Here is a 12,519-nt window from a genome sequence, read left to right on the forward strand (position 1 = left end):
GGGCCTTGTAGTGGAGTAATCCTGCATAGTTGTATTAGTATTTTTACTTAAGTAAGGGATCTGAATACTTCCACCACTGTACCCAGTGTTGATAACTGACAGGTGCAATAGTTACTCACCTTTTTGTTCTCTACTTGCTTATGATGACTGGTCATATTTTCCCACAGAACTAAAACCAGTAGAACAACCTCATTAAATAACCACTTTTAGGAACTCATTCTCAGGAAATAATTTTTTTAAACAAAAAAGAACAGTGGATTACCTATTAGGAGCCACAATATGAAAACAAGACACTTAAACACAATTCTAGACAACAAAGACTCAGACACATATTTACAAATTACACGTAATGTAAACACAAATAACATACATAGAATAATATGAAGGATAACCACAACAACAACAATAAAAACGACGACACCACAGTACAAAGCCACACGGCGAAAACAGACAAACAAAAAAGAAAGAAAAAAAGAAACATGAATTTAGCCCAAACATTAATATAGAGAGACTGGTAATATACACAGATTACAGGATAAAAGAGAATCATATGAAAAGTTAACTAAATTCAAAGTAACCCTTGGACAACAGCAATAACTTTAGACCAATTGAGTATGGTTTCAGGTATAGCATTATTAATCCTGGCTGTTGACCTTGACCTATTGTTGAAACAACAAAAGCCAGGTTCTCTTGAAATTCGTGACAGTTTCAAACCAGTTCTTAATGACAGTTCTCTTGGCAGCCGTAGAAGCTTGCATCATTTCGATGGAAGCCATCATGAAAATTTGCATATAATAAAAAAACAACAACATATAATCCCAACCCCTCACCCATAGGGTAGAGCAGCTATTCTCAACCTTGGGGTCGGGACCCCAATTGGGGTCGCGAGATGATTTCTGGGGGTCGCCAAATCATTTGTTTTAGTCTTTTTGGTCACTTAATGTCTTTTTTTGTTCATTTTGTGTCTTTTTAGGTCATTTTGTGTCTTTTTTTTAATCATTTTGTGGTCAATTTGTGTCTTTTTTGGTCATTTGGTTTCCTTTTCTTGGTCATTTTTTGTCTTTTTTTGGTCATTTTGTGTCTTTTTTTGGTCATTTTGTGTCTTTTTTGGTCATTATGTGGACAATTTGTCTTTTTTGGTCATTTTGTTTCTTTTTTGGGTGATCTGAACTGTGCGTGTGAGATTGTGTTCAGTGAGCGGGGGTCACGGACAACATACATGTTAAATTGGGGGTCACGACTCAAAAAGGTTGAGAACTACTGCGGTAGAGCACTAATCCCCCTGATAACAGATGCCCATTATGATTTAGTGAAGCAGGAATTGTTTATCTGTGCGGCGGCTCCTTTAAGAACCAGGCAGCAGCGTATTCGTTACCAGGACGACAAGTAACGACAAAACTGTCCGGATCGCTGTTTGCAACAGTGAGGGAGAATCGAAACTCAGGGAACACTGACCATCACCTGGACAAATAACCACAGCTTCAGCACACTACAGGTTACACAGAGTGTATTTATAGTCGCTAAATGTATTTAAAAACGGACCTGCTGTTTCTCGACCGACGCTGACTGAACAGGAAGCAACCCGATGTCTTGACTGCACTGAGAAGGATAAAAAGGGTCGCATGTGGGTTGCCAGAAACGATACAAAGCTGCTAACTTAAAAGACATTTTTTTTTACTTCCATGATTTTTTTTTACTGTGTATTGTGGGAAATTATCCTTCAATTTGAAACTGCCGCTGCTGCTCTGACGGCACTGCCTCCACAATTCAGTTTACCAGCTTATTTCCACCAACCACCTGTTTTCCGGATATCCGAGATCTTTTTCAGGACTAATCATAGAGTATGGTGATCCTTTTTGCATAAGCAGAGGACATACTTTTGAAAATAAACATGAGTAAAAACGTATCTGAGGTGGAGGACCACATTTCTCTGAAGTATGAAATCAAGAAGAGACTTGGAAAGGGGGTGAGTGACTTTTTGTCTCTTAATTTACTGCATTTTAATGGAAAACGCTAATTAAGCCCAGGCTATAAAACTAATTACACACCTTGTACCTTTGGCATGCATCCATAGTTGCAAAGGTTTTATGAATTACCAAACACTCCCAATGCTGTCTTTACATGAACCTCTATAGCTGTACATTTATGTTTACTACATATTTTAAGCCCTTTGTACTTTAGCCTTTAGGAAAATTCCTGAAATGATCCAGACTTAAGGTCCTAAGTGAACACCAGTGTTGTAAGAAAGGGCTTTATTTACTTTGGCAGGACAAACTCTTTCTTTGCAGATCAGCTGATGTATGAGGACACTTCCCATTAGAGTTCAAACTATTTTGTTTTTCTCTCCATTAGTAAGGTTGCCAGAGGACTAAAAACAGACTGGTGTCTTTCCATACACCGTCCACAGAGACTCACTTGTTGCTCTGCTTGCAATAGCCAGGTGGTAACTTCCACGTTGGCGCGTCATATTGGACAAACATACCTGAGGGCCGATGTGTCTCATGTTACACAGCTGTAGAACCTGTTTACACCAACAACCTGTTAGCTAGTGGCATCCAGTGCGTTGGTCAACTTCAGGGAGCTACCAACAGTGAGCAACACTGTGCTGATTGGCTTTAGGGGTCATAAAGTGCTTTTTATTCCAGAAAATTGCTTTAAATATACCGTAAATATGCATCACTATCTCTTGTTTTGGGGCGTGGGGTTGACAGGCACTAAAGTCACCATGCATGCTGTGTGAATCTGATCCACTGCCTCCTGTGACAGTGCTGCTCCTTGTGTCTCTACAGTAACAATATGGTCTGAGGCCCTGCCTCACTGCTGCCTCTGTTATGCTTGATTTCACCTCCTTTATCAGCACCGTGACTCTCCCATCACTACAGTCAGGGCTGTAGCTCCCACCAAGGGCACTTACCTTTGCTTCTATTAATGAGGATCAGAGGTTCAGTTCTTTATAGTTAAAAACGACATTTGCATTTTTTAAGAGGCACACGCCATTATGTTTAGAACTTATCCATAGACCTGCCATTTTTTATGCCAAGAAAAAAACACAATCATGTTCAGAGAGAAACTCTTCGACATTATACGACCATTTTTAAAAATACTATTAAGTTATTTTTTTAAATTGGGAATACAAAAAAACCAGAGGTACATACAATACAATTACTTTATTATTTATTAAGTCTCTCCATTTTTTGTTGTGAAATGAATATCCCCAGGTGCCTCACAGAGGATCACCACCCACCTGACAACAAGAACAACAACAGTATAGAAAATAACTAGTGCTAGTAATTGTGGTGTGTATAAAAATGTTAAATATATAGAAATATAAATAATTATGAGCAAATAAATACCAAAACTGCTAACAATGTAATCTGGAAGATCCAAGTCGTAAAATAGTTAAATTATATTTATTTAAGTTTGAAAAAATGTGTTTAATGGACATTAGATATTGCCTCATATTGATCACAGGCCTCTGAATTGAATCAAATATAAATTGTATCATGGCAAATATGTTATCGATTTACACCTCTTGTTACCGGTACGTTTTATTTCTGTCAGGCTTATGGCATTGTATGGAAAGCAGTTGACAGACAGACAGGTGAGATCGTGGCTGTGAAGAAGATCTTTGACGCCTTCAGGAACAGGACAGATGCCCAGGTGTGTTTTTGATTTATCTGATCTAAATGACAATGAAGTAACGTTGTTATTATTGTAGCTTGTTAACTTCATTCATGTCTCAATACCATATGATAATTAGCTTGCAGTCACTCTGTATAAATTGGCTCCCTGCCTGTTTCAATAGAAAGACAGGCTAATGATTATTTAGAACAGGAGGCTTGTGTGTGCTTAGTTTATGGTCTTGTGTGTTGCTTGTAGAGTTAATTTCTTACTGTCATTTTCTTTCCTTTTGCAGCGGACATTCAGGGAAATCATGTTCCTTCAGGTAAAAACAATAATTGTGCTTAAGTGTAATAAGAGTCAGCTGATCATCATACGATATTTCTCTTTAATTCAAGACCAAAAACAGAAAGGTTATTAATCTGGGCTCCACTCTCTACATTTTCCCCATCTTTTCTCTCTTTGTCCAGTCTTCTTCTGAATGTATTAAGTGTGCAGAGAATGTACACTTGATATACAGTGATGATTGTGTCTGAGGATACTGCTGTCTTTAATCAGTGAACAAGCTCTATCACTAACTCTAGAAAAAACCTGCCCACACAACAGCAGCAAAACTACCTTTGTATTCCTATACAATATACTACACAAGGTGATTTGCTGTATTCATAAAAAATCTGCCTTGATGCTGCTACAGAAGTTGTACCATGCCCTCGCTACTCTGGCACAGCACTGTTTATTTTTCCATTACCGTTTCCTCCTAGTTCTTTGCTTTGTTGGCAGAAACATGCTGCAACGGTTTGTGAACTGATTGTACAGCTGCTCAGTTTCACATGTGAAAAGTAATGACGCATAAGACGTATCAACATAACAGTGTTTTTGTTTTGTTTTTCAATTTAACACTGAAATGTACAACTCTATATTTCTAAACCTGTTCAATTTTTCCCATGCTTGTGCCTGTTAAGCACGGCTTCTTTCACTTCTAGAGAAAACCACCTTTACCATGGAATTATTTTCTTCTGGTGCCTCCCTTTTTACTTTTTGTTGTAATATTTTTTTAATTAAATACATTCTTAACTCCTCAGTGTGAATCTGTCCTTCAAATCTTGAAATCTTCTCCATTTTCAGCAACAGTAAACAATGCAGTCATTTCTTTTTAAACGTTGAATCGCACATCCCCGTTTTAAATTCACTTTCCAAAGCTATCAATTTTTTGTCACTTTTTTTTATAACTTATATTGTCTTACGTTACTTTGTCATTATCCTGAAGTTGACTGACAATGAGTAGCAATAATGTACCTGTCCCACTTTGCTTTATATCCTTATACAGTAGTGTTCAATATAATAGCAGTCCAATGTGACTAACCAGATTAATCCAGGTTTTTAGTATATTTTTATTGCTACATGGCAAACAAGGTACCAGCAGGTACAATAGATTAGTCACATGGGATTGCTATTATATTGAACACTACTGTATAACATGTTCTTGTTTGACTCTTTTATCTGTTGACCTACATTAATGTGACCTTCAGCTGTTTCTCTGCCCCTTTAATCAGCTGTTGTCATCTTCCAGTGAAATTCCAGACCTGGGTTTAACCTGACCATTATGCAACCTCTGTTGAAGCTTGCCCTTTTGTGTGCAAAACATTTACACAATACCTTCCAGTTATTATGGGCCAAACAGTTTTTGTTTGTGTGGGTTCTTTTTACTAAAACTCTCCTTTCTGTTTGCAGGAGTTTGGAGATCATCCCAACATCGTCAAACTTCTAAATGTCATCAGAGCTCAAAATGATAAAGACATTTACCTCATCTTTGAATATATGGGTGAGAGGTTTTCAAAGTTTTTGTACAGAAGCATTGCATAAAAAATAATTATCAAATGACACATCAGTGTGGGGAAGAGTAAAGGCTACAGTGGTTCATTGCAGTCGAACTTGGCACTGAAGGGGCGTGCGTGCGTGCGTGTGTGTGTGTGTGCGTGTGTGTGTGTGTGTTTCTGCTTCCTTTGGCTGGCTGCACTGTCTTACTGCTGAGTCCACAGATTGGCCTCCCCCTCTCTGCAGTCTAATCCATGACTGTGCACCAGCATCCAGCACAGACCTCCACTGTTTCTCTCTGGCATTTCATTTTTGGGACTTGGTTGAAAACACTGTGAAAATGACTATGTAGGAGCAAATAACTGCTGACAATTTACTATCCAGTCATTGGTAGTGTTACTGTAGTAGTAATATTATCGTACATTTTTGCTTTCTGCTTTGTTCCAGATACCGACCTGCATGCAGTGATAAAGAAAGGCACCCTACTGAAGGACATCCACAAACGTTATGTGATGTACCAGCTCTTCAAAGCCATCAAATACCTGCATTCAGGAAATGTTATCCATAGGGACCAAAAGGTATGCTAGGAGGAGAATATTAATAGGTTCAGAACCCAATTCAGTTTCAAACACAGAAAAAATACTGCAATGATGGATTTCTACTCTAAATGCACGAGAATGCTAGAGAGTTCGAAAACGAGAAATGACCAATAGTTAAAATGCTCTTAAGAGCCCTTCTTCCAACAAAATCATGATTTTATTCATTTTTCATACATATATTATATATATGTGATTGACCAAAGTGGTGCTTTAAAACAGCTTTCTATTACTTTCTTAATTAATAAATTAATTGTTTAGTCTTCAAAAGGTCTGAAAATAGCAAAAAAATACAAGTCACAATTTATATTATCCCAAATTGAGATTTTCAAATTACTTGTTTTCTTTGTCCAACAGTCCAAAATCCAAAAGGTATTCAGTCTATGCTGATATAAAACACAGAAAAGCAGGAAATCCTCACAATTAAGAAGCTTAAACCAAGGTGTGTGACATTTCTGGGAGAAAAATATGACTTTTAAAATGAACAGATTATCATGATGGTCACAGATACATGTTTTGCAAATCAATTTAACAATTAATTGTTTCAGTTCTTGCATAAATCTAAGCTCTTATGTCAGAAAATACTCATGAATATACTACTTTCTGGATGAAATCTGCTGACTTGGCTACACAAAATGGCCTACAATTTCATCCCTCCCTCGTTCCTATTTATCTGCTTATCCACCTCGTTTTACTCTTCGTATAATTTCTGTTTTCATACCGTGGTCAAGCTGACCTCTCTGTAGAAAAGTGAAAACCAAACTATTATTGTCGCTGTGAAGAATGTTTCTCTTGTCTGTGTTTCCCACAGCCGTCCAACGTGCTGCTGGACACCGACTGTGTAGTCAAGCTGTGTGATTTTGGCTTGGCCAGATCTCTCAATCAGATCCAAGAGGACAGTGGGAATCCAGCGCTGACGGAGTACGTGGCGACGCGGTGGTACCGAGCTCCTGAGATCCTGCTGGGATCCACGAGGTATTAACTGTGATGAGCATCTGTTAGTCAGTATCTGAACCAAATCCTCTTCTTATTCCACACAGCAGTTCATTTAACATCAATGAAGATGGTCAGGGACAGCATACTTCTTTTGGAAAATAAGTGTACCAGACTGTAAGAGGAATACATTTTGTCCAAAGGTACACTAAAGGTGTGGACATGTGGAGCCTTGGCTGTATCCTGGGAGAGATGCTGCTGGGAAAAGCCCTGTTTCCCGGGACGTCCACCATCAACCAAATAGAGAAGATCATGAGTGCCATCCCACACCCCAGCCCAGAAGGTGATGAAAGAACTCCAGATAAAGTTCATTTAAACCCCTCACACTTTTAGTAATGTAATCCATCACTAAGATTTATTAAATGCCATTTTATTTTCAGATATTCTCGCAATCAAGTCTGAATATGGGTCATCTGTCATTCAGAGGATGCTACTGAAGTAAGAGCGTTTTTTTTAAATGTTCATGTTGTGAAAATCATCCTGTACACAGAATATGTTAACACTGGAGATGTTATTTTTATTTATGTACATGTAAAGATAAAAACAACAAAAATGCATTGAATTTCACTTAGTCGACTCATGGATTTTCTCTGTTTATATATGAGAGTTGATGTTGCTTGGCCTCTTTCTGACCTTGTTACTCCTAAAAACAATGACCATAATAAATTTCCTCTTTCTAACTGGAAAGACTTATCAGAGCCTACAAGTGGAGGTAGGGCTGATTACACGCTCGAGAGAGAGCAGGAGCGGTGATATTTTGGAGATCTAGTGATTAACAAGGAGGTTATGTTTTCATTTCAGTTTGTCTGTCAGCAGGATTACGGAAGAGCTACTGGCCTAATTTTCATGAAATTTACAAGGATGTAGCATGGGCCAGGGAACAACCCATTACCTTTAGGAGAGAATGCAAATCAAAGGGCAGATACACAAATTATTTTCACTTGACTTAACATAGTTAGAGAGGACATCGCCTTGGCAGATGTCCTCACGAGTGCCCTTGTAGTTGCAGAGATGTAGTGACGTCACAGTGACAAAGCAAAATCATAAATTAATCAATGACAGCGTCAGAAGGCCATGTTGTGAGCAGGGAGAGTGAAAATGAGAACGACCATGCTTACAATAATTTTTAAAATCATGTTTCCTCAAGACCACAAGTTAATTATGTTGTTCTCCTGAGAAAAACAACCTCATGTTTTCTCTAGATAACAAAATAATTCACTCGTTATTGGAAAACAACATTTGTTATCTTGCTCAAAAGGAGTTAAATGACTTGTTAAGGTATGTTTAAAATGTCCAGTTTGCAAAATAAGGTGTTAATGGGGTGAATAAAAAATCTAACTATTGAAATAAGTTAAATTAATTATCTTCTCAACAAAGTATAAATTGTGTTATCTTCTTCCTTTATACATAAAAAATACCACAAAAATGTAAGGGAAATGGCTCTATTCTATTTCGTTTTTCCGTGATATAAGTGAATTATCATTATCAAAAGAATGTTTTGACAAAGAAGTCAAATGCATGGAATAAAAAAGATGCTTTCTCTTGCTCTTCCAGCATCCATTTTTTTCATCTCTTTTTTTATTTTTCAATGAGTGAAAATGTTGAACCAGTGCAATGCTAAATCTCTAAAGCACCTTTTTAAAAGAACTCTCTTCCTTCCTTCACCAGACCACAGGTGCCTTTAGAGGATCTTCTCCAGTCGTCTGTGCCTCCAGATGCTCTTGAACTGTTGAGAGGTTTGCTAGTTTTCAACCCAGACAAGCGCCTGACTGCAGAACAAGCCCTCCAACACCCATATGTAGCCAGGTATTAAAGATCAAGAATTATTCAGATTAATTTGTAAATTAGAAACTGTGGTTTCCCTTGCAGCAACATGACTGTAGTCTTTTGTCTGTTTTATTCAATTTTGTTTGCTTAGTTATACAGTTAGAATCAATCTTTTCTTTTGTGTGATTTGCTGCCCATGCTAGAACAAGTTTATAGACATTTGGATTGTCACTTTAATACCATCATGTGCTATAATTTATCCATATTCACTGTGTCTTCTGTCTCTGGAGGTTTCATAATCCAGCCAAAGAGCCAGCGCTTAACTATGATGTCGTGCTGCCAGTGGATGATGATGTACAGTTATCTGTGGTTCAGTACCGCAACAAACTTTATGAGGTACAAAATAAGTGTTCACAAGGCAGCTTGAATTTAGTCTTTGCAAAATAGAAAATAATACATGTATTGAAACTATTATCTTTTTTATTCTGATCACACTGATTAAACTGTCATTCTATTTCCCTTCAGATGATCCTGGAGAGAAGGACTAATCAGGGGGTGTTAAGGCTGATCCAGACAAAGGATGGAAGCTGTGGCACTGAGAAGCCCAGTGTGAAGGATAAAGCAGAGAAGGGCCCAGCAGCAGTCAACGGGGATGGTGTCCACGAGCGGGAAACACAACATGAAAAGACGGAAGAGACGAACCACGTGCCTCCACATACAGGCGTCACTAAACCTGAGCCTGTTAATGTATCAACCCCGCCTGCAGTGGAGAAGACGAGTCCATTATCAAGCCCCGGCGTGGGAAAACTCACATATAACCCCATCACACATGCACCTAGTATGTCTGAATTCATTCTTTTTTTCGGGCTTGGTATTGATTCTCAGCACTGGTTTAGTTGAGATTTAAAAATGTAATGTTCTGTAAGATGTCTGTTCACATTTGTACCCTTATAATAACATGCTTTGATTCAAATAAATCCATTTTAGTTGGGAATAATGACCTTGATCTCAAACATACAGTATATACATATACACATTCCTTCAGGTAGAAAACAAACGCTTCTTTTCTTCATTCAGATGCTTTTGTTCGGAGTCCTCATTACTACTCCTCCACTGCAGCCAGCAGGAGACTGGTGGGGCAGACCAGTAATGGAGGTGCAACAACATCACCAACAGAGGGCACTAACAACCAACAACATGAAGTAAGCAATAGACCTCAGTCCACTTACTTTTCAGTTTTGTTTTCTGCTGCTGTGATGTAATCTGGTTTCGTTTTTACATCCTTTTTTATTTTTAGCTTCTTGCATTCTCTCCTACTCATGATCTTTGTGTGACTCACTCCGTCTCCCCTCCCTACCCTCTGCAGTCCATGGACCAGATCCTCCAGCGTGGTCGCTCAGCCCCTGTGGCCCATAACCGCACCTTCTCCTTGACCTTAAACCAAACCCAAAACAACCCGCTGGTTCGCAAGGATGAGCCGTCCCTGTCCTCTGGGCTATACGTTACATCTGCACGCCTTGTAAGTCCTCCAGACCTCAGGACATGTAAAATATGACTCAATTTGGAGATGCTATTTCAGGCTGTTTACATACTGGATGTAATATTGATTTAAACAAAGAATACCTGGAAATATCTGGATATTTTAAAACTTGGCTATCGTACAAACAGCACAAACCAGTGGGAGGAGGGGGAGGATTACAGTTTTTAAATATTTTATGCATGTGTTTCTATTTAACACATACTGGTCTGACCATAAGAACTCATGCACATGAACACACCAACATTTGCTTTGCTCCTACACATAAATAGTCTTCTTTTTTTTTAAATGACAAGATTGTTAAGACCAGGAGGTAATTATATTTCAAAGAGAGGAGGGTATCATGTCCAATAGTATAGTGTCCAATAAGCCTGGTGGCTTTACTAAGATATAATACAGATGAAATGGCTTTTACATGTCTAACCTATCTTTCTTCCCATGCAGAACCAGCGCTCCAACTCTCAGGTTCGTGACGCTCGGCCACCGACACGATTCAGCAAGAAAGTGTTTCAGAGTAACTGTAACGTGGCAGCTGCAGGTGACCCTCGAGCCAAACTTGGCAGCTATTCCCAGGCCTATGGTACAATCAACAAGACTGACCTGGACAACCTGCTTCGAAGCCGCCCTTACAACCAGTAACTGCTGTCATGATAGCAGTTAAATAGTGCCAGGTGGCATATGTGTTTGAGCACACAATAAGGTTTGCCTTGCACTAGGATTTTAAGCATGTAGCAAACTGAAAGAGGAACTTGTAAAAAAAGACTGTTACACCTCTTGTATACAATGTAGATTTTATCTATGGAGACATGTCTGCGGCTGTCTCTAAGAATGATTATATTTGTAAAAAAAACCAGCGTGGCGTCATATTCCATTTTAAAATTGTACCAGCAATGAATGAAAATATGTATATGTGTGTCTTTTCTTGGACAAGTGTAACTGAAAAGCATTTCCCACAAAGCTGGATTGCCAACCTGGCAAGCACCAGACCTTCAGTGGCCCTGAAGGCCCCTTTAGGTCAGTAAGTTTGTGGTAATTTAGTAATATTTTTAGGAAAAAAGTGCATACCTTTGTAGCACATTATCAGCTAAAATGTTGACTTGTATGACTAGCTATCCATACAGAGACCATGTATTAACATCTACATGCTAAATATTCCTAAATATATTTGTTTTAATAAATTATCACAAACAAGGTCGATAGGGACTCGCTATGTGTCAAACCAGCCATGATTTCTCATGTTGATCTATGTAGCTAATGACTGAATCAATGGTTTATGTACATTAAGCCAGTTGCTTCAGATGGACACAGAATAACTGTAAAATATTGAAATAGTTGTTTAAATTGATTATGCAACAAGGAATTATTTTTCATGTGACTACAGCAGTGATACGCCTACATATTCTTCTAATGTGTACAGAAAGAAAAACATTCTTCAACCCAGCAGCAATCCACTATAAAATGTAATAATAAATGAGGTGGAAATACTCAAATCTTTGCTTTTACTTGAAATATTGGATACTTTTACCTCTTTGGGTCTCATTTAAATTTAATAAGATTAATATTATTAGACGTCTATCATATACAATGATTGGTGGAACTACTAACAACTCATCTGAGACATGTCAAGGGGTCCCAGGTAGACAATTTTTTGTTTGTGAGGTCATAAGATAAAAAGGTTGGAAACCACTGGTTTTAGTCATAAAAATGCTTGTATTTTGTTTTTATATGTAAAATGATAATCTGAAAAGTGTTGTAGCATAGTTACAGCTGTCAGATAAATATAGTTGAGTACAAAGTGCAACCTTTCCCAGTGTGTAGTTGAAGGATAATTTAATCAGTGATGGAAGTACTCTTTTACCTACTCTGTCATCATTTACATAAGGAAAAAAACACTTCTAGCTTGAAATGCGTTTCAGAACAAACATATCGAGAAAAAGTGTCAATAAAATAAACAATAAAAAAAATCAATCATACATTTCAAAACCTTTTAAGGACCCCACTTCGAAAAACCACTGGAGTGATACTTTTTGTGTGTGAAATAGGCTATTCTGCATTTTGAGTACTTATAATTTCTTTTGCTTAGTTTTACTTGTAATATAATGTTTTTACAAAGTAATATCGCTCATTCCACTTAAGTAAAGGATCTGAATAATGTTACTTCTTTAATATATCATATGAAATAATTAAAAA

At 37.8% G+C, this 12,519-nt stretch overlaps 1 protein-coding gene across 3 annotated transcripts; it reads left to right on the forward strand.

Annotated features, from left to right (window-relative positions):
* The first annotated feature begins 1,403 nt into the window (after window positions 1-1,403).
* Window positions 1,404-11,819, forward strand: mapk15 (mitogen-activated protein kinase 15). 3 transcript variants are annotated; one of them, XM_059350785.1, is made up of 14 exons: window positions 1,404-1,966; window positions 3,562-3,660; window positions 3,917-3,946; window positions 5,353-5,443; window positions 5,884-6,014; window positions 6,844-7,007; window positions 7,169-7,308; window positions 7,406-7,463; window positions 8,694-8,831; window positions 9,083-9,188; window positions 9,318-9,630; window positions 9,870-9,994; window positions 10,090-10,311; window positions 10,774-11,819. In XM_059350785.1, exons 1-14 carry the CDS (start codon window positions 1,892-1,894, stop codon window positions 10,966-10,968), a joined length of 1,887 nt encoding a protein of 628 aa, XP_059206768.1. In that variant the 5' UTR covers window positions 1,404-1,891; the 3' UTR covers window positions 10,969-11,819. The 3 variants fall into 3 exon arrangements, with proteins under 3 accessions (XP_059206768.1, XP_059206769.1, XP_059206770.1); XM_059350786.1 differs by having other exon boundaries at window positions 10,159-10,311; XM_059350787.1 differs by lacking the exon at window positions 1,404-1,966 and adding an exon at window positions 2,832-2,941.
* The last annotated feature ends 700 nt before the right edge of the window (window positions 11,820-12,519 follow it).

Source organism: Centropristis striata, chromosome 14, assembly GCF_030273125.1.
Source record: "Centropristis striata isolate RG_2023a ecotype Rhode Island chromosome 14, C.striata_1.0, whole genome shotgun sequence".
In the NCBI taxonomy this organism is placed as follows: domain Eukaryota; kingdom Metazoa; phylum Chordata; class Actinopteri; order Perciformes; family Serranidae; genus Centropristis; species Centropristis striata.